General features: G+C 40.5%; 2 protein-coding genes across 10 annotated transcripts in view; one reads left to right on the top strand and one right to left on the bottom strand.

The window, feature by feature from the left end:
* Positions 1 to 27,996, top strand: part of cacna2d4a (calcium channel, voltage-dependent, alpha 2/delta subunit 4a) — a 71,446-nt gene that overhangs the window by 24,531 nt on the left and 18,919 nt on the right. The window lies entirely within an intron of this gene.
* lrtm2a (leucine-rich repeats and transmembrane domains 2a) lies at positions 903 to 22,359 on the bottom strand. The gene is made up of 7 exons (XM_044022318.1): positions 21,798 to 22,359; positions 14,556 to 14,765; positions 6,504 to 6,733; positions 5,983 to 6,108; positions 5,447 to 5,535; positions 4,711 to 4,868; positions 903 to 3,519 (listed from the first exon to the last, which is right to left on the bottom strand). The coding sequence occupies exons 2-7, from the start codon at positions 14,629 to 14,631 to the stop codon at positions 3,005 to 3,007; spliced, it is 1,194 nt and encodes a 397-aa protein (XP_043878253.1). The 5' UTR covers positions 14,632 to 14,765; positions 21,798 to 22,359; the 3' UTR covers positions 903 to 3,004.

Here is a 27,996-nt window from a genome sequence, read left to right as displayed (position 1 = left end):
TGTGATATGTTATTTTTATTTATTATTCAAATCAGTGTGTATTGACCAGGAAATGCTTCAGCATCATCCTATCATTTTCATAAACACAGTCGTCATAATAACACAACACACTGTAGGTCTCTGGACCATTTATAGGCTTTCAGGCCCCTCAGTCAACGTGGCTGCTGCAGTCTTTTACGTAGCAAACTATAATTTATTATTCTTTACACAGACAGGCTATAGGAACAGGATTCAGCTAATACTTAGCTACCAACAACATTAGACCTGCACCTACATTTCTATACGTATAGAAAGAGCTTAGACATTGACTTTTGTCCAGTTACTGCCCCGACTCACTGTGACATTAACTGCTATGTTTATACTTATTTCTTCATTTCCTTTAAAACAGTCATTCACCTTTTTTCACCTATTTCCTAAACATGCCAATCAATAATTTTCAACCTATACCTAATTTTTGTTTTGGCCGTTCTCTAACATCTTTGACGTGACTATAATTGTAAAACTTGCTCAGTTTTGGACTGAGCTATCCTATAATTTTTATCCCAACTCCAACTTAGTGCATTTTGTTTTATCATGCATCCCACCAGCTCAATTTCCGACAAATAATCTAAATGTGCAACTTTTGTATGGCTATTGAAGCCAGAAGTGTGATGTTGATGTAGCAAATCATGAGCATTGAAACAAAAGCACAAGTTATGTGTAGACATAGAGCTAGTCCCACAGCAAGAAGCAAATTAAGCTCTCTGCCGTGTATGTAACTTGATGATTAGCAGTGTTAATATAATGAATTTCAGAGACGAGGCAGCAACATGGGGCCCTTTTCACTCTGGCCAAACTCTTTCTATGCCTCTGAAAGAAACTTCACCAATTACTGAACACAAATATAATGAAGCACAATAATCAAACATTACAGAGATTTTAAAACTTCAAACAAAACAAAAAAAAATAAAAATAGACATTATAAACACAAGAAAAAGACATACATCATGAATAGACACAGAAAACCATGACCACAGTTACATCTTAAACATGTTGGGGATTGCTGGGCCATCACACCATAGTAGAGACAAGTATATTAATATTTATCTGCATCATACATATGTATAAGATAACACACTATTAATATAAGGTTACTTTCAGCCAATTAAAATTGAGGGGGGAACGATCGTTCTACTGCAGGGGAGCAATATGCAATGCAAGCCAGGTTTCTTGTGAGATTGTGGAACGTAAATCTTTATGTCAAAGACATAAATTAGGATTGCTATGAAAACACCACGTAAAATTAACATTTGTTGTGAATGCATCAAGAAAACAGAGCCATATTATATGATTATGTGAAAAGTGACTACATTTCCATGTTGTAGTAAAACAACTTCCATTGCATATTGCAGAACCTTTGGGAAAAAACAAACAACATGGCATAATGTAGGGATAAAAGAAACAGAAAAAGAAAGTGTGAAATACTTTCCTTAAATAGCACTGGATGGAGAGATGATGGAGCGATAAGAGAAGAAGTGTAGGGGGGGATAGCAGCATCTTTTTGCTTAATCCCTTATTCGTTATAATCCCTCTGGGCAAATTATCCATCTTTAAAAGAAAGAAAGGTAATCTGGACTGGGAAACCAGAGGGTAACTGACTGGGGAAGTAAAGTGCAGGAGTATGAAGTTTTGTAGTCTTAAGATGAATATTCGTAGTCCTTGCAGGGAGACAGAGTTCTCTGAGAGTGAATGTTTTCATGCCATAGCAAACTTTAATCTCTGTGGGTGAAATCAGTCTGAAAAGGAGTTTCAAACAAACAATGTTTGCTTCAAAACTCAGTCTGGTGTCCTGAAGACATCGCTGAAACAGCCTGGAAGCATAGTCCGAGTCATACCAGAAACTTTACGAGAGCCACTTTAATGCCAAGCTACTAGGTTTTTAATCTGTCCAGATAGTGATCATAATCATTTAACAAGCAGAAAGCAAGCAAGAGCCTTTTTCTGAGTAAAATGAACAAATAGCCCATTAAACCAAACCAATAGATAACATCCACTGTAGAATCCCATCATGCATAGAACTCCAGTCTGTGACATCTGGAGGATGTTGTTGTTCCAGAGATGAGCCAGTGACAACAGCTCTAATAATTGTCTTTTTGTAGCCATTAACAAATGATAATTTTATCGATTCAGATGGTTTCCATCCATAACAAGTTTTAATTGACACAAAAGACGTTGTAACTTCATTTACTATCAACACACAATCTGTGACTGCCCATGTTTCTCCATTCGAAACATGTGTTCATGACATATAAATGACATCTCTTTCTGTTTATACACAAACGTTTCCCTCATTTCCTCCAAGTCTTGCAGTATTGGCTGTTTCTCTGGGATGTGGAGGTCCAAAGGTACAGACTTAAGTGAAGGGTCCTGGGCTGGAACTACTTTTTCAGAGGAACGTCTGGCTTTGATGAGGTTTAGAAGGGGAAATATATCAACATAACAATTACTGTGCATTATTTTAATTATTATGGATATTGGTCCAAACACCATTAATACATACTGTAAATCCCTGAAAATTCAATCCAGCTTTTATAAATACTGACTGACCGTACACTTTAAGTGCTTTGTTATAGCTTAAATGATATGTATCGTACTAGAAAGAGTAAAACCTTTTTCCCCTCTTTGCCAATATAAATTGCAGTTGAAACCTAAATAATATAAATATGATCTTAGCAGCCAACAGCAGGAGTGAAAGAGAAAATCAGGCAACTGATAAGATATGTGTGTGAGGGAGTGTGTTAGAGAAAGGGACAGAGGGAGATGGTTAAAAATAGAAAGAGGACAAAGAAAGGAAGACAAAAAGTGGGAGAAAGGTGTCAGTTTGAGAGTCAGAGGGAGAGATACCATAACTGTTGTGTGTGCATGAAACAAACTCTTTCATCTCTCTCCTCTTTGAGCCCTTTAAATTGTCACCCTTCCAACCTTCACCTTTGACACACCAACCCTCCCCAGTTCCATCACTCCACTAGGCCACAGAGGAAATTTGTTTCTCTTCCCTATCCTCCCCGTCCGCCTCTCCATCTCCCATTAGAGGCTGCCTCTTCTTCAGCTCTCTCTGGTATTTGGCCATTAGGGACGCGTAGATGCAGCCATAAGCCGCAGCTGCAACCATCATAATGCAAACAATGCCACAAACAACACCGGCAATCACTACTGTGCCGATGGCGCGGCGCACGCTCACGGGTCGGTAGCGAGCACGGACACAATCTGACGGAGTCTCTATGGCTCCACCTCCCGTGTTCGAAGAGGAGTCATCAGCTGTGGTGCCGCTGTTGTCAGAAAATGGTGTGGCCCCATTGGGGTTAAGAGGGTTCCTGCTGCACGGAGGAACACCTTTTTGTCCAGAACGGGAGCCGTCGCCTCCTCCATTCTCATCATCAAGTTGGAGGCAGTAGTTGAACATTTCCACCGGAACACCCCGGATGTCTCGCCCACGTAGGTCCTTTGGTAGCGTGCACTCCACCGCGTCCACTTTCCCCCCTGGAGGAGAGAGAAAGCACTGCAGTGACAGGAGGACATGTAAAGGTCATTTATAAAAACTACTCATTCCTGTACAGCACTTGCAATTAACTGAGAGGAAAAGACAGAGAAGGGGGGTCAGTTATGCCAACACTAGGATGAGTCATGAATCACTTAACACAGACACAGAGTTTGCTTTGCCCTGTGCACTATGTTGAAGATGGGCTTAACTAAGCCCTTCTATAATTCATAAGATGACATCCCTAGCTTTAGCAAAGCTCTAGTGTGTGTTTGGAGGAGAGAAACATGTGAGGCACTACGCTGTATTTGTTTTCCACTCATGTATTTGTCTCGAGGTCACATCTGTGGAAACCACTGGTCCGCACCCTCAGACATGTTGAGCATCAGAATTAGAGAGACGAAGAGGGAAGGCAGCAGAAAGACAGAATTAGGAAAGTTGAATTTGTAGCCCCCGGATGCTTTCATTTCAGTGTGTGACAAGGGAACTCTGTCCGCAAACACAGCTCGCGCTCTCTAAATATCCCAGCTGTGTGTGCTTGAAGTGGTTTGAAGAAGACAGAAGTCAACACATGCTGCTGTCACAAAGCTTTTCCCACACTTGTTCTATGCTTTGTTGTATTTTCTTTAGCACACACTGTGCATCAGACACGCTTTCTCTGTAGTTTTCACCACTGTTGAGTAGTTGTGAGTTTGTCTTTGTCTGAAGTTTACTATACTCTGCTTCGGAGAGCAGAGCCCAGCAAGGCAGGAGAGGACAGAATGAAGCAAAGATCAGAATGGAGCAGAAAAGAGAAGAGATGCTTCATTAGCGGGGCAGCTGATGCTCGAGGCGGCCACGCTGAGGTGAATGTAGATTTTTTTTCACACATGAGGAGAGAGCTGAGAGCAGCTGTGGTTATCTGATATAACTAACAGTCTGCAGAGACACGTGGGTAACAGTGTACACAAAAACACACAATGAGCGTGGTAATGTGCATTTAGGCTAGAATGCAATTATTGAGCTTGAGGCATGGTGCACAAATTGAAAATGCACACTGAGCTATCCTTCTCCTCCTCTCTCAATAGAAAAACATATACATTCTCTAGTTTTCGCCCACTACTTCCCTTGACCTTTTTCCCCTCTTGTGTTATCCACTTATTCAAATCAAACACACCCGTTCAAAGGTTCTGTAAGATAAATCAAGCATCCACCTCTGTATAGCAGCCACTCCATCCAGTGTTTGAAATCACGGAGGTTGCAGTCACATTCCCACGGGTTGTTTCCCAGTTCCAGGTGTTGCAGGTTGGCAAGAGGCTCAAACGCTGCTCTTTCCAAACCATGGAGCCTGTTACCAGCTAGTGACAGCCACCTATAGAATAATTAGAATTAAAATTCATTCATTCTCATGTACCGCCTCTCTCTCTCTCTTTGACACTGTAGGCTAAACATCTTCCTCACTCATTCTCTGCGGATCAGTCCACCCACTCAGAAAACCTACTTCCTTAGATTTAGTTTTTAAGTTGCTTTGCAAAATGTTCATGTGGATGGATTTGGACCTTTTATAGATGGACTCTAAACTTAGATTAAACAAATTAGAATACCGATTAATTTATTCATTCCTGGGGATGAAATGAATTAACTTTGCTCTTTGTATGTTGTAAACATCTTGGAAATGAAAATAATCAATATAAGTTTTGGTTGATTTAAAATGAGCCATAACATTCTTAAGTTTGGGAATGACTGCTTTATTTTATTTCAAACTGGGTTTTTCTGACGTTATCATTCTGAGCAAACAAGGGAATTGACTAACCTTTCATCTTCTCACTGAAGGATTATTTCATTGCTTATAATCTGGGAATCGTTATCGATCTCTGGTCTTGCTCTGGGGCTTTGTAAAGGGATGCTGAATGAAAAAGAATGTCAGTGTAGAGGAGTTTGTGTGTCTACCTGAGGCTCTGCAGCTCGTCCAGCAGCCCCAGAGGAATGGAGGACAGTCCGTTCAGGGACAGATCCAGACTTTGAAGATTCCCCAAACCCTGTGGAAACATCAGTCGTTTGTCTTCTATCATCATTTATGTTAGTATTATTGCCTTGTGTCGAGAGACACAACAAGAATGACTTGATGGCCTTATCTTGTTTAATAAATCCCTGAGTCAGACTGTCATGGTTCAGATAAAAGTGGATATAGATGTTGAGCAAATGGTTTATTATTAATTTACCACCTGGACGGAAGCCCAGTCATGTCAGCATATCTGCTCAGGTTGGCAGTACTCCTACACTGCGCTTCACCCAGGAGTTAAATCTGCACTATTAATGAAGCATTTTAGTGGATTGAGTCATTTCATTTCAGATCTCCTAAAACGTGTAGCGCGTGCATATTTTACGTGGAGCCCTTTTGGGAATTACAATATGGTCTTCTTAAATGCGGCTCTCTTCTGTGTTGTTAGAGTTGTACTTTATATTGCTCGAAGTGAAGTGCTTACCTGGAAAAGGTCTCTGTCCATAACCGTTAGTGAGTTGTTGTGCAGAGTCAGTCTTGTTAGGTTGGACATGTCTTTGAATAATCCAGCTGGTAAATTGTCTAGGTAGTTATTAGAGAGGTCCAGCTCCTGAAATACATGAACAAGTGCATAATAACTTGACATATTAATCTAAAAAAAATAGTGCATTAATTGTGTATAAAGTATTTTCTTATAGACATCTCTAGCGCGAAGCTGCTAACATGAACATCATCAGGATTTAAGATAAGGGAATGGCTTTGACTAATGCCAATGAAAATATGTTAATGGTGATTAAAATGTCAACTTGTCTTAGCTTTGCAGACTGTGGGCAAATTTCACTTTGTTCAGCAGGAGACATGCTACACTCTCATATTCAGTTTGCGAGGTCAGCACAGACAAACCCTACTCGTGCCAACAATGCAACAACAGCAGCCTACAACATGTTCAGTTATGAGGTGAAGAGAAACTACAGTGGCAACAATAATAACCAATGTGCGGCAGACCTCGAGAGAGGAGAGGTTTGTGAAGGCAGAGGCTCCGAGCGAGGCAAGCTTGTTGTTGGCTAGCAGGAACGTGTGGCTCCTGGGAGGCAGGAGGTGCAGGGGAGGCAGGGAGGAGAGACCCCGGCCTCCGCAGTCTACCACCAGACCATCTGAGGAGCAGAGACAGGGCGGAGGGCAGGAGGAGGCTGGTGGCAGCAGCGCCGCCAGGAGGCAGAGGACACATAGGAAGACTAAACGAAGGGACAGAGAATAAAAGAAAGAGAGAGAAACATGGTTATTTAGTTTCTCCAGTGAGTTGTCATTGGAGTACAGCATAGATTTTGTTGAGTGACTGGTTTCGGGTTCCCTCTTTCATTCTTTTCCAGTTTTCCTTAGTTTTTTGTGTTTTTGTGTTTCTGTAAATTCATGTTTTTTCATTCATGTTTTAATTTCTATTAGTTTCTCTGCCTCGCTCCACTCTCTAATTCGCTCTGTCCCACTTGAGTTTCTTTATCTTTCTCATTCCCTCTCACAGTGAATCTCTCGGCACTCTTCTTTGTATTCCCACTGCACTGTGCCTTGTTACAGTGGCTGACTTTGGTTCCATCTAATGGCTTATCAGCGCGACTTATGCTTTATTCTCTCTGTGTGAATGTGTGTGTGTGTGGGCATACAACCTGCGGATGTGCCTGTGCGTGCATCAAGAAATCTACACTGATTAAACTCCAGACCATAGACATAGCACTTTTCACTTTCTGATGCTTCACCAGCACATTTCATCACTGGCATCATCTGGATATAGTTAGCATCTATTTCTCAGTGTGCCATCGCCTTTTCTCACACTGTGTCTCACCCTCTCACTGTTGCTGTGATTTTTCTCTGTGTTGGTCCATCTGCTTCACTCTACATGGGTTTCTGCTCATTTTCACTCTCCTTCCTGCTTTATTTCTCCCTCATAATCAAGACTTAATTCCCTGTCGACACCACCACACATGCAGGCTTTTGTCAATTTAATTTAATTTCACAATTATATCTTTACTTTTCCTGTTATAAAATATCCTCATTACAAATCGTGGAATAACATCATTGCAGTACCTGAATAGCAAGCGCAACAATTTCTTTCAAAGCCAGATTAATTACTAATTGTTTGGCCTCAATAGAAGGCTGGCAGTAGCTCAATTCCATCCTAATTTTGAAGGTTTGTTTGTACGTACTCATCTTATTCAGTATTGTATGGTGTTACTGACTTCACCAAATTCCAGTTTTTGAGATTACTCAATGACACGGTCTAAGAATAGCATCATTTTTCTGGCTGTTTTTACCTGCCAGACAGAAGATGACCTCCCACAACCAGGACACTGCACTACCAGCACATTTGGGAACCAAAAATGCGGCCTCAGGAGGAAGATCATTGTGTTGGCCTCTCTCCTATTCCTTGAGCTTGTATCATCTCCTTTCTAGTCCAGAAGTATGATCCTAATCACTGGGAAAATACGAACTCCCCTTCTTAAATGGATGAAAAGAGAGATTTGACAGTAAGTGTCCTGAAGAGTGAGGTTCTGTCTGGCTTTGTTGTCTAAATGGTTTATCAGGACAATCAATTTGTTGCAGGAGCTCAGTAGGAGTCGAGATGGATTTCGGTTCAATGTAGCTTTGAATTTACCATAATCGCTTTGAAAAGATACAGTAGAGCAGGATATTTGTGAGAGCAATAGCTCAGGACAGAGAGGCACTGTTACACAGTTGAGAGTGTTATTTTAGCTGCTGCTTCTTCTTCATAGCTTGTTAAATTTTAAACTGTGGCTATCTTTGTCCTCCATTCATCTCTCTCAGGCTACAACGTGAATTTCAATCTGCCAAGATATTTTTTCCCCTTCTCTCGTCATCATTACGTCTTTTCCGTCCTGGCCTCCCCTCTGCTATACATTATAATGTCCTCAGCTCCTTCTCCTTCTTAGAATTGAAGCATATCTTCCAACATTTATGAGTGGTTTTAGCTGCTCTGGTGGAGGAGGTAGTTGTTTTTTTGGCTTATTTTAGCTGCTCCTGATCCTCTCTGCTGTAGCTCTCTCCACGCAGCCAAACCAGTAGAAAAAACCTTGAGCTACAGGCAGAGGAAGTAATGAAGGTTCAGTCCAAACGTGTTTAAGTCATTCTGTACAGCTTAATTCATTCCGAGCAGAACTTAGAGAGAATCTTTAATCCTGTAAAAGTGCTGTCAACTTGGGTAAATGCTGGCTGGTAATGTTTAAAGCAATGTGAAAGAAGCAACAACATGGTTTGACTGACTTAGAGCCCCAACATCCCTCACTAGATACAAGATGGATTCAGCAGTTGGTAATAATTAGTTGCCGGGAATGATAAAACTGTTAAAGCAAGATTTCTTATCGTTATAACATGTTATGTCTCATGGAGTTGCATGTTTATCTTATTTAAAATAATAATAACGTTGTCCCACGTTTTTTTTTTTTCCAACCTCCTTGTTACTTTCAGCAGCCAAGCTGTTTTGGTAATGTGGATACTGACGCACTGTTTACTGTCTCAGCGTGTGTCTGCAAAAGTGTGTGCATCCATGTGGGTGTTTCAAGCTGTGAAAAACAGGAAATCAGACACCGGTCCTAAGTAAAATTTTGAAATGAACAATTAACTCTTGAGTCAGTGTATATATAGTAGTTACATCATGGCTGTCTTGCAGTTTATGTTTTTGGCTATTTGAACAAACATCCGGGTTTTATCACCAAAAGATGGATTCAATTCATTTCTGGTATCAGTCGACTGTGATGTTTGACAGCGTCTCCTTGGCAACTCCACATGAACTCTGGGGCCTCAGCTGTCTGTAAGGTTATATGCAGGGGCCCCTTGGTGACACTGGACCCAACTGTGATGTCACCAGCACAGACACTTCGGTTACTGAGCCCAGTTGCATGTTACCAAGGGCCAAGCTGTTTTCCGTGCAAGCGGCAGACTTAGTGCTATCTTGTTACTAGAATGACCAGCTGTCTTCCATGCAACACCCTCACTCGCCTGTTTGTCTTTAACTGTTTAATGTTTTACTTGGTCTTCTGTGCAAGCATCTGACACAGTCTAGCCTACTGCTGTGCTATCCTTCTTCAAAAACAGTGTCAACAGCTTCCTTTTTGTTTTACATCATAATTCATTGAATATCTTAGTAAAACAATTAATTTCAATATGTCACATTCGCTAGTTGAGACCTGGGCATTTGCCACATTCATCTACAGTGAACATAATACTCAGTAATACTCACTGATTCCCTTAATCCATTAGCATTTAGCTAACTGAAGTTGTCTTTAAAATTAAGTTCCCTTTAAAAAGTTGCATAATAATGACATCATATTGCTTACAGCTACACTGTTCCAGTTTAGTTTAATTGAGTTGATGCTACAAATGTAATGTATTCAAGTATTTAAAGCAGCAACAGTCTATTATTTGACTTCATTAAGTTAGCAGATGGAAAATAGACAGCATGTGTCTGTCTGTGTCTGTGTTTAATGTTAGTGTGCTTGAATCTGAGTATTGCCTCCTTAGCAAGACTTTACTGTCTTAGCTATAAAGGTATACAAGCTCTACACACTATCCAGTACTATATTATTTCAATTTCCCAGCACTGCCACCACATTATTTCAGCATTGACAGTGCAATGCTGTATTACCATAGCAACCAAGAGCTGTAGACAGTGTTAGCAAGAACACTGGAGAAATAAGAGAAGGACATTTTTTGTCCACATTAAATCTCACTTATACAACCTCCCTGTGTGACTGTACAACCATGTAAAATCACTTATTCTCTCACACACATATGTAATTCAGGATAAATGGGTAATGAGTAAGTCAGGGTTTTACCCCTGAGAGTCTGATGAGAAGAGAGGTGTTTCGAAATGCCTCGTTGATTTTTATACATAATTCCCCTCATCCTCTCCCTATAAAATTACCTCCAATTACCTCTCCCTATTTCTGTCCTCTGTGTACCTTCTCTGTGTTTACTTTTATTCTTTTTCTCCCACCTGCTCTCACAAAGACTCCGTCGTCTACACTCCATGAATTCTGTGTCAGTAAGACAGAATCATTATTTTGACTTGAAGTGGGGTGAGTGCGGTAACGTGTAGGCTCATCTGCCTCTTTAATTCTTGCTATCTGTATCAATTTGTTGTGACACACATCAGTGTGTGTGTGTGTGTGACATGTGGTAACTTGCTTTTTTTGTGAGACCAGCTCTTAATTAGCGAGAGTGACAGGTAAGACAAAGAGATGGAGTCATAGAGAGATAGGGACACAGGGGGAGAGGAGTGGTGTGGGGGAAAACATTGCTGAAGGATAATTTCAGAGCAGTCGCAGCAAATACCAGGTAGCTGTAGATTTCCGTGTGACACATCTATAAAGAATGCGGCATCATTTTCTCCTGACATCCCATCTGGCAGAGCACATTCACAATTTAAAGCTAAAACGAAGGACACTCGGTCTTGATGTCACTTTCACATCAGTGCGACTCGAATAGAATGGATTCCATGTTGGATCCTTGACAGGTCGTAATATTTGCCCACTCATTCCTCAGAAGGGATGGATAGACAGATGGTATTGATTGGAAGTGCACACATCCACGCACACACAATATGTGACAGACAGTTGTCATTGTGTGGTTTTAGTGGCATTGTTTTATGAGCTTTTGGGGAATTATTGTGTTGTTTCATGGGATAGATAGATAGATAGATAGATAGATAGATGGGTAGTGTTGCTGCAGAATCCCTATTTAAAATGCACAGACGGAAATGAAAGTGCGCATTAAATATTGATAATAATAAAAAAGACATTGCACTATAGACTCACTTGAATATTTATTAACACTCTCCTTAACTTTGAAATACAGTTAATTAGTGAATAAGTGGCAATTGGTAATATTTCATTTAAGGTTTAGCAGTGCATTTTAACTTGTTTGTATCTTAATAATTTAATGCCCTTTTCAGAGGCCAGTCGGATATTAACTCCAAACAAATCAAGTTATTGTCATACAGAAACATCATCAGTGGTTTTTCTGTCATAAGAAGGATCATCACAAGTTATCAGTGACACACTAAACCCATACTAGACGTGCTGTGAGTGTAATGCCGTATCAGTATCATTCAGTGTGTGCTGTTTGTGGTGCAGGGGATTATTCAAATGCATCCCTGCCTAAGTCCTTTGAAAGTGGGCCAGTAGCATGATTGTATGAAGTATAGAACATGCACATCCTTGCTGTATGTGCACCAAATTAAACCGTCATCAAAAAAGAAGGGAAAATAAACTCAATGCATGCATCTCTCTTGTCCCAGTACAAGGTCACCTCAGCAGTGACAATCTTTCCCACATGACGTGCTGCAAAGTTGACGTAAAAAACACCACAACAATCTATATGTCATCCCCTAAAGAGATCAAGGGTCAGCGCCACTGTGCCCAGTAGGGCAGGAGATAACATTTCTGTCAACCTAGATCTATTCTAGTGTAGATAAATGGAAGAAATGAGTGATGTTTGTTATGATAAAAAAAGGGAAAACTAAACCAGTGACATTTCTTTTGTTTGTAAATGTGATACCTGTATTTTGAAACAACTAGCAGTTACATTAATGTAGCCATTTGTCACACTACTTGAGTTTGTCAGATGCTAAAGATTGTTTGGCAACAAGCTGTCGACTCAGTTTCTATTTAACTCCAAGTCTCATATGACACTAGGCTCCTCTCCAAAGCTAATGCTACTCATAGATACACACTGTGTCACACTGATGTGGCTGAAATACCTTCAGGTTCTGATCGGCCGGTGATGAATTCACATGCTCACAGCCAACCAGTGTCTTTAAAGACTTAAAAACAGGCCAACTAAAAGTTACTTCTTAACTTGATATAGCCAGTTTAGCTCTATCGTAGCCATGTTTTGAACTCCAGGGTAATCACTGCACCATCTTACAGCTGTAGTCCGAGCATAATGCAACAGCCTTAGTCACTGTGCTATGGCTTGATTCCAAACCAAAGTTTCTAACCTCAGTTGGTGCATTTGGCCTCCTTTCAAAGCCAAATCCTCACTGCTTTTACTCCCTCTCTGTCGCTTTTTCTGTCACTGGTTTGATTAGAAGCGACAGTATGTGGTCCGTTAATCTGCCAGCTTTGTTTGGAGCTGCACCATAAACACATACACACACAGTATGACCAGATAAAGCACTGTGTGTGTGTGTGTGTTTATGTGTAAATCTGTGTGAATAGGAGTGAATTCATGATTGCTTGTGTGTGTGTGTGTTGCATCAGCTGAGACAGTCTGCTGGGATTGTGGAGGCCTGGAGGCACCATATGGTCTTTGTGTCGTTCAGAGTGTTCCCCTCTCGCTCTTCTCCTCCTCCATCCCTTTCTTCTCCTCGGTCTTTTCTCCTTAACTGCTACTCCTCTTCCTCTTTACTCCCTACTGTTTCTGTCAATTTTCCCTTACGTCCTTGTTCTCGCTCTGTATGCCATTCACATTTTATCGTCTCTGCCTCTGTGTTTAAACTGTTCTTCTATTTTTCCGTGGCATTCTCTGTCACTGTCAGGCCCTTTTGGATTATTTGTCTTTCAGTTTTCTGACATTTGATATGACTCTATTATACTTTCCACTGTTTGCAGGACTAATGGCTTATAGCTGCATTCCTTTAGTTAGTTGTAAACCCAAAGCATGTACTTTAGCATAAACACATATTAATCAAGGACGCCATTCAGTATCCTCTGGAAAAATATGGAGTTTCAAAATCAGTTTGTTAAAAAAAACAGAAAGCTACGTATCTTAATGAGTGGTAACATTAATTTACCAGAAAGAAATATTGAAACATCCTCTACAACCTTCCAAAAATGATATCACCTTTAGCATTAGTGCGTAAAAATGGCCCAACACTGTGTCACTGAAGTATACTACTACTCAGTCTCCATTTTTCTTCTTGATCTGTTTTCTGTCACACCCACAGAGCTTCCTGCTGTAGTCCATCACCCCAGTTTTGTGATATTTCACAGGTTTGCAGAAATTAAATATTAATGGTTGTTTGTTTTTTTTTTTTAAATTACATTTCTAATTGATTGGCTTTGGAAGGAAACACATCCATGATTTGATGTATGGCGCTGTGATAATTTCACATTCATTGGCCGTGATTTGATGGGTTGCTTACCCATTACTCTGCTTCCTCCTCGGTGTGACTCAGTGTGTGTGTGTGTGTGCTGGGCTGGCACATGTGATGTTATAGCAGAGATCAGAAGGCTTTGCAAGAGGAAAGCAGAGAAGAGTCAGAGAAAACTCCTGTCACAATAATGCCTTGCATTATTGTACTGAGCTGTTGTTGCTGTAATATTGTGTGTGAGTTTTTAATGCAGTAATGAATGGAAAGTTGAAGAAAAGCTAGAGAACAGGTCAAGAGAAAGGTCTGTCCACTCCACTCTCACACACACACATGCATGTACTGTGTCTGTTGTTATGATGCTACCCTATTTTTGATGGATGCTTCTTTTCACCCATGATTTAAAAAAAGGAAAAGAGAGAAAGATTAGGAGTTTGAAAGAAAAAGCAGAAAGAGTTGTAGAATTGGATACCTAGAGGAAGATGCGGGTGATACAGGGGATATGTGAGAGGAAAAGTCAGGGGTGAAAGATGCGGTCGAAAACAGAAGAGATTGGAAGAGAATTGAAAAAGAAGCAAATAAGTTGGAGGAAATGAAGTTAAAAAGCCAATCGCATCTCTCTCCTCTATCAGTCTTCCCCTCCTGGCTGTGTTTAATACATACAGTGATGTGGCATTTTAGTGTAGGACTTGGCACGTGGCCACAACATGCTCAAAGCCCTCATCTATTGTTTGTGTGTGTGTGTGTGTGTGCAAGTGTGCGTGCGTGTGTGTGTTCAAGCATGCTAGGCATGCTGACATTAGCAGCTGTCAAAACAGACAGCATTCCTCATCTCATGCGTCGTTAGAGGTACAATAGATGGGAATAAAATAGAGCAGGAACACAGGAATAATATTCCATCTTATCTCGTCAGTTTATTTAATCTCTCTTCTCAGCATTTATCTTTGTCAACTCACCAGTTTTGGCCAAGTGGGTGGCAGCACTGGGCAGGGGTAGGCCACTGCCCCCAGGTGGGTGGGTGTGGGGGGGCATGACACAGAGCTTTGTAGCCGACCTCTGTCAGAGGGGCGGGGCTATGGGGGGTTTCAAGCCGCCATGCCTGCAGCCTCCACTGGCACCGCGTCTGGGAAAAAGGTAAAAAAAAAACAAATGGTACACCAGGACACCTGAGGAGAGAGAAAGGAGAAAAGTGAGACATGTTGGTTTTTGTCCACTCATATGTGCCATAAGTTATTGTTTTGTTTGTCTCAAAAATGGGATCGCAATTTACAAAATTGACATCATGTTGACACTAGAAATGAGAAGTTCAGGCTCATTTTCCCATAGATTTCCATTCAAACTGTGTGTTATTTTTGCAACTAGCAGAGTCACCCCTGAGTGGCTAACTGCTGCTAACATCTGACTTCCTAATACCTCACTTTTCAAACTTAAAGCTACATCCATTTTTTATTTAATTTCACATCACAGAGCCACACACACACACATGATCACGTGTGTTGTGTATGTTTGTATCTAAGAAAGCTTGTGTACGTGTATACATGTGCATGTAACATTACAAAGAGCCCCCAGTAATTCAAAGGCATAAATAATAGATGTGAAAGTGTTTGGCAGTTTACACAATCAGTTTTCCTTTCCCACAGACAGACCCCCCACTGCTACTGTCTGGCACAGAGACTGACAAACACAGAGGGAACGACATAATGACACAGGGAGAGGGTGACTGATGTAAAGCAGGACAGTCAGAGAAATGGAGGTAGAAAGTGTGAAATACAGAGACAGTGGGGAGACATATATCACAGTTTAAATGGGCTAAGAGGAACTAATTGAAAGAACAAACAGGAGTGTTTGGTGTGTCTGGCACTGCCAACATATCCTTGTAGAGTGTAGCACACACCCACAAACTCTGCTAAATAACTACAGGTAACACAGCAGCACTGACCTCAGCTGAAGTCATATTCATAGATAGCATCGTGCTGTTTCTTCACATTATATAAAGCTGTGGGTTACCCTAGAGAATGTCAGAAAATCAAAATGTTGATAATGATCAACAAGTGAGACCATTAGTTAGTGTGGGAGGTGGAGATACATAAAAAACACTTTTCCACTTGATAAAAAAAAGTTGAAAAACCAGACCGCACTATTCCAGTTACAGCAGTGTAATGAAATGTGTCCCAGATTATGGAAACAGTCGAGTCATTACAGTGAAAATGGGAAATTACCATGGTGGGAAAAAAACCTGCTGGAGCCTCAGTATCACACGGTCCTATCAGTGTCATTTAGACAGTGCTGCAGTGTATATTTTTCCCAGAGTATCTTCAAAAACCCAATCAACAATGTGTAAACTATTGCACTAAAGATATTTGTTGCCTGCATTTGTATATGTTTACACTTATACATGTGCAGTGATTATGCAAATGTGCACCTTTACCACCTCAAGGAGGCATGCTAGGCAAAAATACTCCAGACTAATAAGAAAGGTATGCAGAAAAAAAGGAGCAAAGGAACATTTTGACACATGGATGCAGACAAAGATGAATGTTGGCCTTTCAAAGCAGTGTCAGTATATACTTTTAGACTGTGAGTGGAAACTTGGAAGGGTGATGGAGAAGGAAGTGGGGGAAGAGGTGATAAATGAGCGAAGGTGATGATGAGAGGTGTAAGAAAGAGACAGTAATGAGAGAATGAAAGGGAAATATAGGCCTGGCAGGAAATATCTTAGTGAAAAAAAAAAAAAATAGCACGATGTATAAACAGGGAGTACATTAAAATTCTCCCCCACACTCCTTTGTTTTTTTTGGTGTGACTGTGATTTTGCGCCCCAGTGGTGTTATTTGTGTTATCATCATTGCTATTAGTACCTGCCAGACACAAGGGCAAATATAAAACACTTGTCCAATCGCTCATTTCTCTCAGCTTCTTATTCAATCATAATGCACTTTCTCGGTCTCTCATCTCCAGCACTCTTCCATTCGCTTTCCTTTGCCTTTAAGACATTTGTTTTTCTACATTCATTTCTTTCTCTCTTTCTCATATTATTCAGCAGATGGATTTCTCGCATGTGATTAAAGGCACGTTAAGCAGCCTCTGCTGGGAAAGTTGACTTCACTCACTCATCAATTGTCTACCGCTTAATCCTCCACATGAGGGTTGCGGGGAAAGGCGTGGTACACCCTGGACAGGTCGCCAGTTCATCACAGGGGCCAACATAGAGACAAACCATTCACTCTCACACTCACACCTATGGTCAGTTTAGAATGTCCGGTTAACCTGTGCATGTTTTTGGACTGTGGGAGGAAACCAGAGAACCCGGAGATTTCTCTGGTTTAGTGGATGGTGTGAATTTATTTCAAGACTAAAACATGGTGGCACTGTTCACATATTAACTGTGTATATTTTCTCATTTAAATCAGAAAATCAAAAAAGGGCTAACGCATAGCACTTCACAAAGCGTTCGTCACACAGCGCTATGACTTCTAGTTTTTTCTTTTGTTGCAGTCGTTAATTAAATGTGATATTTCTGCAGCGACTGCTTATCGTGGGAAATCAGTTTTTAATTCTTGTTTCATCATGTAGCCTTAAATTGCTCGCTGGCCACTCGTCAGATGATTCATGGTTCTGTAAATGTTTGTTTATTCTGAGGAGGGCGACCGTTTGGCTGGGAAGCGGGGTGTTACATTATGACAGGAAGTGAAAGGAATGAAAACAATTCAGTGGGTATAAATATCTGCAAAACGTTGAACCAGATTTATTTCAATTTAATAAAAACACCAATAGCTGTACCACGCTATCCTGTCATGCAACAGTCCGTATCAAAACAAAGCTATTTTCGTCACAAAGTCCTGCTGTTCAAATTTATAGATGAATCTCCCTGGCAACATACTATACATACTAAATAATATGTCATGCAGCTTGTCTTATTGCCGGCTGTATTCATTAAATAGTTGTTGATGCGGTGGAGGTGGATCACTGCAAGCATAGAAGATTGAGTGATGAGAATCCACCAGTTCATCATATACCATCACTTCATATAATGTACAGAATCCAGCATTTACTTACTTTAATATCTTTTTTAATTGACATGCTTTAATAAGGATTTCTAACCATTCTCTGGATTAGGATGAGGAAAAGTTAATCAGTATGTTGTAACAGGTCAGGAGTGATGTCCAGAACTGAAAATGACTGTTTTAGATTATACATCATATTCTACACCAAAGAAAGCATCTTTGTTTCTTACAGAGCTCCACAAATATCCCACAGTTATCATTTTGCATATGTTCTTCAAATGACAATGAGAATAATTTTGTAAAAAATACCATTCTCTCATATCACAAATCATATTGCAATCGCAATTTCAGTGAAAAACAATTGCAATAAGATTGAAAATCGTTCAGCCCTAGTCCATACTTATAAAAGGCAACATTATACGATATATTCAGTTCTACAATAAATTGCTCGATAGCCACGAATTTAAAGTGTGCGGTGAACTCTGACAGCTTATAACTGGCGTTCTTGTCCTGCCAACATGGCAGAGTAAATAAACAGTTTGTTGACGTCCAGAGCTCCATAGGTTTGTACTGTCAAGGAAATGATTCACAAGGCTAAAAAAAAAACCACTGCCATTGTGTGTGCAGTCATGCTAGGATTGTCCTTTAAATGATGTATTAGAGGTGTAGCAGAAGGTCACATCTGCAGCCACATATTACTGTTCGCCCATCAGTCCCCATCATGTTAAATAGGTGCTGTGGCGGCAAGCCTCCTGTCAGGCTATTCTCAGAAAGCTTTTTTTACCAATTTGACCTGGACATCGCAGGAAGCTAAAATCCACACATGCACCCATGCGTGTACACACACGTGTAAATGCTTGGGTGTCCAAGTGGCCCTGCATGTTGGAGAGTGAAATAACACCTCCTCCTCCTCCTCCTCCTCCTCCCCTCTTCTGTTTGTCTCCCTCTCTCTCATCTTTCCATCCTATTTTTACCTTTCTGTTTATTCCACTAATTGTTTCCTGTCCACACTTAAGCCGGATTTAAACTTAACAGGTTGTAGCAGAGGCTTGGAGCTGAGCTCTAATGTGCATTTACTAAAAATTATAACCAGCATTAAAGGCTGAGAACTGTGAGTGGTGAGCCCGGACTGTTTATGCTGTCCTGTATTTATGGAAGCAGCAGTAATCGGTTATGTTCAGTTGTTCCATTGAGGTACAATAATCTATGCTTGTGTGTTTTGTGATATAGCATATAGACGTTTTTAGTGAAGATCTTCTTTAGACTTTATCACCGCACTGCATCAAAATCAACAAAACAATATCACCATTGGTATATATATATATATATATATGTATATATATATATATATATGTATATATATGTATATATAGATATTGATTGTGTGGCTCACTAATCTTGTTTATAGTACCCAGTCAAATGGTATTTTGTGATCCATTTAGTAGAGGGGTAAACACAATAACTACATAATGAATATACCACAGCTGGATAATGTACAATGCAGCAATCAAGTGTTGTGTTGTACTATGTTAGGTTTTAATTAACCAAAGTTTTTATTCAACAGTAATCTGTTATAGGGAAACTGAAATCTTAATGGAGAAGTTGAAATCGTTGGCACGGCTGTGTGTGTGTGTGTGTGTGTGTGTGTGTGTGTGTGTGTGTGTGTGTGTGTGTGTGTGTGTGTAAGTTAAGGCTGAGGGTGCTTATGATCAGGCTGTATGTTAACCACTGTGATGTCACTCATTCAGGGGTCACATGCATGCAATGACAGCAACAGGCACACACACACACACGGGTAATTGTCCTATTGTGTGCAGTTGAATTTCAGAATTACAGCCATGTTGATTAAAAACTATTTGTCAAGCCAAGTAGGCCTGTCACAGAGAAGTTGAAACATTATGAGAAATGGGCTTAGGTGGGCAAATAGGGAAATATATGTACACACACACACACACATGTAATTGCAGTTGGGTGTTGTTTATTCCTGATTTAAGGCCAATCATAGTCAAATTATTTGATCAACCATTAACTTCCATAGTCATTAAAAGGGGAAAAGAAGGTCATGGCGAGTGCAGAGTGAGTGAGTGAGTTTATACCTGCTGTTGTTGTTTGCATGAGTGTGTACAGTATGTCTGTGTAGGTGTGGTTGGTAACAAAAGCAGAGAGGCAGCCAAGCTCCCTGTATTAATTTTTAATGGGTTTTTTTTACACAGGAGAGGGAGAGAGATTGGGGCAATGCAAGAACACAAAGACACACACACACACACACACACACCTAAGTGCATGCTCATAGCTTGACAAATAAAGCCACGTACTGTGGGTGTTGACAGGCACATGGTGCAAAAATATGTTCAGATATATAGTTGCACATGTTTGTATGTATGTATGCAGACATTTACTTTACATAATACATAATATGTCCAAACACATACCAACACATTGATAATGTACAAACATACTTCAAATCATAAATGTACAGTTCAAATATACACCAGACACCCATTGGTGTGAATATAATATGATTTATATTAGGATAATATTTTAAATAAATGACCAAAATGCTTGTGTAGCTTCACTGGGGTAATTTGAAACAATAAGAATGCACTTGTTGTGAGTGGAAGGGTCATATGTGTAGTTTGAGTATGTATTTTTATGCATGATCACTATGTGTCACATGTAGTGGAAATTATTTCATGAGCAGTGTCACAACAGCTGTCATGGCCTGACGTGTTAGCCATGTTATTAGTAGACATGTCAGACGACGGCACCAAACCACAGCACCAGTCTTTGGCAACATGTACAGTACAAATGCATCTGCTCGACTTGAGGCCAAATTCAGAGTCCCTTCCAGTCCTATCTTGAGGAAGTCAGGGTGCAGAGCCTTAATATTCCCTGCATCATTATATAATCTGTGTGCAAGTTGATTACTTAGAGGAACAAAGGAAAAGTTCTCAAACAGCAGTGCACTACACCTCATAGAATCAGTCATAGAAGCAACAGGACACTGTTGAACCAATGACGGGTTTCAAAGTCATTAATATGCTGTGAAGGTCATAGAATATGAGACAAGACAGAAATTAACATTAGAGTGTGTTTATTATTGCTGTGACAAATGCATGTTTACAACAAGTTGTTGCTGTTTTTGGGGAAAAGAAGGCAGAACATATTATTAATGACATTGGATGTATGGCACTGTATAATAAGACATTACTCGGATCACTCTACTGTTACACTTGCTGAATGAGCTCTGACCTTGCTCATAATGTGTGTTAGTGAGTGACCTCTCCGAGCCTCCAGAGTACAGTAACACAGTGAAGTGGTGGCCAAATGTGGACCTGCTGGTCACATGACACCTGGCATTTAGGAGACACCTTTTAAACCATGCGTGTCCATTTCGAAAATCAGTTATTTCTGAAACATATCTTGAGCATTTACAGATTTAAAACTTTTCAAAAAAATGTAAAGTTTGTGCCTAACATGAGTCTGAAACATTTGATTTAGTTGAAATTATTATTTTTCTTATTTTACCAGCCAGAATACTAAAGTGATTGAGCATTTTAGTGCCAAAACTGGCTGCCATGTTTGAATATGTTGCATAATAATTTAGTGTGCCCATGGGTGATACCACTGGTAAATTAAGGTATTAGTCATCCTAAAAACTGTACCACACAAATTGTATGTAAATATTTTTTCCAATAAAACTGTGGATGTATACATAACTGAAACATTCACTCAATAATAAAGCTGTATATTTCAGTGTAGAGGGTCTAATCCACCTTTCAAATGGCTGTCGGGGTTTTTTTAATGCAGTTTCTTTGTGTTTAGCTATTTAATAAAAATCACGGGAATACTTCTCTCAAACTGATTTTTGTGTGAAACATACACTCATGTGTGTGGATAAACGCTCACACTCACTCACGTTCTCGCACTGCTCAAGCCTTGCCCCTAAACCACAGCCCAAAAATTGCCATGAATGCACATGTTGTGTGCGTTGTGTGCTTCTAGGAAACAGGTTTCCGGCTGAAACTGTCAAATGGACAGTGGTCTGCGTCTGTCTTTGTCTACAGTCTGTGTTGTGTCACAATACGTCTTTAATTCCAGTCAGGAAATCAGATGGAAAACACTTAGGAACAATGAAGTGTGTGTGCGTGCGTGATTGTGTGTGTGTGTAACTCCCATCACAAACAGACCTACCTTTTGACCAAATATCTCAGACAGCACCAGCCTCACAGCTTTCTGCTTTCAGCCATCTCCCCACAAAAAAAAAAATATCCCAAAAATAGAAGAAAAATTAAAAATCTTTCACAGGATGAGACGCAGACGAGAAGCTGTCCCCCTCATGTAAAGAAATCCATACATTCAAGATCCTGGTCATAATAATAATGAGAGAATCATCCTGCTTTCTCTATAGAAACAATCCCCTTAGCTTCCCTCCAACCCACCAATGATTTGTGAAAAAGGAGGGATTGTGTAGAAAAAATTGAGGTGAAGAGAGGCTTAAGAGTAGGAAAGAGAGGATAAGGTCCGTAGTGGCTGAGGGATGGAGATGGTTAATCCTTTCCTTGGGATCTATATGAATGATACGTCCAGTGCCGTCCTGCTCGCAGGCTTGTGCACTGCCGTGTGCGTTGGAGAGGCATGAGTGTGTGTGAAAGAGAGAGAGAGGGAGAGAAAGACAAATTGTGTGTGTATGAGTGAGGGAGAGAGAGAGAGAGAGACAACAGTGTAAGGTTGCTTGCATCACGCGCTAGCTCTTCTGTGTGTCGCTATGTTTTGTGATTCCTGCTCAGCATGCATCGGAGTATGTGTGTGTGTGTGTGTGTGTTTACCCATGCATGTGCACTAGATGGTTGTCTTGCATGTGTGTGTGTGTGTGTGTGTGTGTTAGTGCCTCAACCTCCCCTTCTTCTTTTCCATATGAGTGTGCAGTCATGCATATGGCAGGAGTGTGTGTGTGTGTGTCTTGTCAAATATAGTAACATTAGTGTATGCCGCTCCCGTCTGCCTGCCTGCAGCTCTCCCACTGTGACAGAGAGAGGATGAGGGAGGTGGAATATAAAGAGAGTGATAATACGAAAGAGTGAAAGCCAAGAGAGAGACACAGAATAAGAGAGAGAGTAGGAAAGGGAGGGGAAGGGTGGGAGAGGAGAAAGTGGTGAGAGAGTGGGAGGAGAAACAGAGAAGAGGTTGGTTGAAAAAAGATAAAGAGGGGAGGCAGAGGAGAAGAGAAGGAGATGGAATAGATGCAAGCAAGAAAGAAAGCTGTAGCACTGCAGGGAGGGAGCGATCATCTGATTTCACTGAAGATGAGAATCTCCCTCTGCCTCATGGGCTTTTCTCCTCCCTCAATTTTTTTCCTTTTTTTCTCCTCACATCTCCCTCGCTAGGCTTTCATTTTCATCCTATTTCCTGTGACAGCTTTTGTGTGTGTGTGTGTGTGTGTAGCATGTATATATGGCTGTTTAAGCATGCATTTTCAAAAAAATGTGTCCCTTTGGATCCACTGGTATTGTGGGGACAAAGCTCTGGTCCCCCGCAAAGTAAAATATGAAATTTTGGATTTGTGAAACAGGAATAATAATGTCAGGTCTCTAAGAAATCAAGTAAATCAATAGACTGTCCTCTGAAGTACTGTGTCTGGTTTGTGCTCCCCAGAGATTGATCAATTCTCCATCATCATCAATCACTGTGAGAAAGCCAAAATGTTTCCCGTGGGTGAGAACTGTGTTAGCAGACTTTATATAAGGTCACCGTTTTTGAGACAAACTGAGGGTAGAGGGAGGGTAGAGGTATAAATGAGGTGTGTGTTGGTGGCGTGTTGGTGGCTGGGACTGTGTGTTTGTTTGCACACAGCATATCATTACTTGGCTGATTCCTTCTATGGACTGAATCATAGTTGACACGCACATTGTGTTGTTAATGTGCATGTGAGTCTTTTGGAATGGTTTGCGATGCCTAAATGAGATCACATGCTATCGTCTTCCACTCGCAGACAAACCTTTTATTACATATTTATTTATTTATTTGTCAATTGGTCCTGCAACTGATCCAGTCCTTTTTGAATGTTACTCAGTCAAATCTAATTTTCCAGCTGCCGTAGATAAACCTCCAAACTTTGGGCTGTACATGACCCAAAAGCAGTTTGATCTGGCCCTTATACAGTGTGTTAAAAACAACTTCAAAAAAGCAAGACGGAAAGACAAAAGCCTTGTTGTCACTGCAGCACTGTGGAAGCCATTTGTCTCTGCATTGTGGTTTCAGAGCTACACTTTGCTCGCTTTGCATGAGGGATGGGAATCACAGGGTACCTCGCGATACGATACATGGTCCACGATACCACGATTCTGTGATAATCACTGTATTGCAAGACCATCATAAAGTGTGAGCCATTCTTTGCAAAAATCAATCAAATCATGCGCATATTCTAGCACAGGAGCTATCAAAGCAATTCACATTTAACATTAAGCTCAAATACTACACAGCCCAAACAGAGCTCTAAGACAAGGTTTTTCTCCCTGTTATCAGTCTATCATCTGTTATTTTTACGGATAGCGTGCACCCAGCACTGGTGGACGTCACATCACCTTCACTTTCGCAACATATACAACGGTTGCTACGTAATTAACTAACCTCTGATAACCACCAAGCGTCAGGCCCACCGTCATAGCGTTAGAGAGACATGGACTGGTGAGACCAGCATCAGAGAGCACATTACTGCTATGGATAAATATAATAACTAGCTAATTAACGCAGTAAAGCATTTATCTGCTGGAGAACTAAATCTGTTTCTCTAATTGTCGCTGAAGACCAAAACAAAATGAAAAGGAATTTTACGCTGTATAAACTCTCAAGCTCATATAAATGTGAGCTAACTAACGGATACTGTAATTTATCAGGATAAATAAGAAAGTAATGGACCAAGTATACGACATGTATTATAATTCATTCATGTATAACATACACTAAGTGTTTCATGTCTCGGCCACTTTCATCCAGCTCTTTAGTTTATACACACATTTTTGTTTTTTTTGCACCGGCCTATTATAAACAAGACTGGTCAGCTTCCCATTTCACACAAACACACCCTAAATATGAACCCCCTGTGTTTTCCTGTTGAATTGTGGGTGCTGTGCTGGCTTCATTTCACTTGAATGTACTTTCCGACAAACCAAAATCTATTTTAGCTGCCAGTAGCTGCTGCCAGTGCTGGCTATATAGGACACACTCTTGAGTGGTCGTTGTCAAGCCAAAAAATGTTTTTTTGGCTTAAATGTGTATAATTCTTTGCCATTGTTTTCCTGTTTCATTTTGATGGAGAAAGCATGACTGCTGTGGTGTGTGTGTGTGTGTTGTGCACCCTTCCGAGAATTAAGTGCCAGGACACTAACTAAAAAACACAAAGTGCCTGGACTGTTAAATATTGAATTAATTTCATTATGCACTGGACGAGCTGACAGTTCACAAGCAACATCCAAAACAATATATTTGTCTCTTGTTCGTCCCTTAGAGAAAAACTGCTTTGGGTCTGAATAAGCCATTGATTTCCTCATGACAGCACATATTTCACATCCAATTACTGCACTTGACAATTACATATGTCTTAAATTGGACTTTGTTATTCATGTCTAGCATATGAACTGACACTCATCTGAAAGCAATTCATGATGGAGGACAAGTAGAAAAAAGGCTCCTTGCACTCAAGCACAAGGACAATTGCCACTGCCTTTTTTTTTTGTTAAAACCTATTATGGAAATCAGTTTTTGCTCATTTTTCTTTGCTCTGCTTTGTACTGAGCACAGAGTTTATACATCTTGTCATGGCTAGAACCTCCGTATTTGAGAGAGAAGGTGAATCTAGAATTGCATTACCTCAACCACAGATATTAACAAAAACACAGCATAGAATTTTAATGCTGCACTTAGTTAAACTCAGTAAACAACAACGTACCTGTGACTGTTCCAATCTCCTCAGGAAGCCCCTCTGAGACTTTGTCCACTGATTGAGAGGGAAGCAGTTTTTAACACCAGTTTAGAAACACAGCGTGAGCTTGATGTATTCGGTCTTCAAAGTGATTGTTCGAGCTGTTATGTGTCTAGCAAAGAGGGTTTCTGGCTTCAGGATCCATTATATGTGCCAGCACTTCCAGCCAAGGCTACTTTTATGGCCATTTCTGTTCTGTCAATGATGCAGAAAATACATGTCGTGAAAAATGATTACTGGCAGTGGTTTGGAGCAAGAAAAGTATTTTTCTTTTAACTTCTGGCCTGTTATACTCTGACCCGTCATAACTTTATCAGATGTCTTCATTCCTCTACCACATGCACCCCTTGCTGTTCTTCTACCTCTAATATTGATGCTGTTGCTGTGTGAACTGTGTCCCCCTTTTGCAGCATCCCTCACTCCTGTCTTTCTCTCCTCCACCAGTTCAATCCATCCATCCTTTACTCTCTATCTCTTTACACGCACCTCTCACCCCCTCCCTCACTCTGTAATTTACTGTGCTATTGGGTGAGTGTCAGTGAAGATGAATTGGCTCTAGTCTTTGTATTAACAACACGACTGGCCTGGCACGTTTGGTGCGACAACCACTAGCTCCTGCATATTGACTACAAGGCACCATCCATCTTTTTGCATGCACGCACAAAGAAAGAGTAAGAGAGACATAAAATATAGCATGGGTTCCACCCAAGGAGTAATGTGTGTCTCTGTCCAAATTCATCAGCATTTTCGATCATCTGTGAATCAGCCTCTTATTGACCGGACAGTTTTATGGCCCTTCGGTCAATATGGGCTAATGAGGATTGCTCCATTCGAAATCAATCATATTTTAATTCTTGCCTCGTAACACATTTGTCCAGACTGGGTTTTATTAACTTGCCTATATTTCTACCATCACTTTTGCCTTTGCATTCCTTAAATATCCGGTATTTCTCGTGTTTTCCTCCTCAGCATTAGCACAGTGTTGTAGTCATTGTCTTAAAAGTTGTGATAAAATGGGGGTCACATGAAGTTTTCTACTCTTGCCTATGGATTTTCTCCTTCTGTAGTTTAATGCTGTCGTAATTATCTGCGTGTGTTCGTACTGCATACAAACGTTTGGGTCCTTTGGGGTTTTTTGGATTGAGTTTTAGTCCAGTGGCCTGGACCGTTCACACCAGTTATTTTGGTTCAGGCTAAACTGAACCAAAAATGTGGTCTGAATTTGGTGACTTTATATAAACACACAGGCATGAACTTGGTCATCAAATTCAATGTGTTTGTTCAATATTTGTTCTCATTTGCTCACCAAGCTTGTCTCTGAAAAATAAAGCTGAAAGTGAACATCTTTAAATAACATGCGGCAGTGACCAAAAACAGGCCTGTCTGAGGTCCTGATCTGTAACAGCCCAGTCTGTGACATGCAATCTGTCAACAGCAGACCAAGTGAAGTGGTACAGTCAATGGATTATGAAGTATTTTAGATGCACACACTCTTTCGCACTCACACCCACACACGTTCACATACAGTTGATCCCTGTGGAGAGTCTCATTAATTTGGCTGAGTTGATTTGCTCTGAAAGGCTCTAAATTCATCACGGCCACGACAGATGGTTGAGAGGGATTTCCTAGAGGAGACGACGAAGAAGAGAGAGACGGTGGCGCGGGACAGACACGACACGACACGAGACGAGCGCGAGGGACAGAAAACAAGAGGCTGGTGAAACAGAGCTCTGCGTGAACGAGAGAACCAAAACATACAGAAGGGAGAGGATAGTGATCACCATCTACTTAGACTAAGAGAGAGAGAGAGAGAGAGAGGGGATACACAAGGCATGAAATGGATAGGTAGATTTATTCTTTCTTATTCTTATTTCACATTAATAAAGAAATCTAAAAGGCACATTTTTGGAAATATGCCTATTTGATTTCTTTCAGAGTCAATGAAACGCATTAATCATGGTTTAAATGCAATAAAAAGCAGTGTCTTTCTCCACAGTGAAATAGTATTCCTGTGTATGCTTCTTAATCTTCTTATAGCTGCAGTAATCAAGCTTTTCATATTAAAGAGGGGGCGGGGGGTGTTTGTATGTGTGTACAGTAAACAGCAGGAGTTTCTGTTCTTCTTCTGTACTGTATGTTTCCTAATCTTTTGGAATTTTAAAGGGACAAAGACATCTCAGCAAACTAAAATCAGGAGTGTAGGAGCAGTGATAAACGGATAACTCACACCTAAAAAATCCCAAACAGAAGACTGGAGAGAAACCTTTTGCTTGTCCTCAGCCACTACTTTGTACCATATATAATGTGTGAAGAGGAGGAACTTTACATTTGTTTTACACACACTCTAAGAACCTAGACACTTAAGTTAACACTGAAATAAAACTGATTGCTGAGTAAATAAAACAGGAGTGG

Source organism: Solea senegalensis, linkage group LG3 (assembly GCF_019176455.1).
Source record: "Solea senegalensis isolate Sse05_10M linkage group LG3, IFAPA_SoseM_1, whole genome shotgun sequence".
Classification (NCBI taxonomy): Eukaryota; Metazoa; Chordata; class Actinopteri; order Pleuronectiformes; family Soleidae; genus Solea; species Solea senegalensis.
Note: the sequence above shows the minus strand (reverse complement) of the source record. Positions and strands in the feature narration are given on the sequence as shown.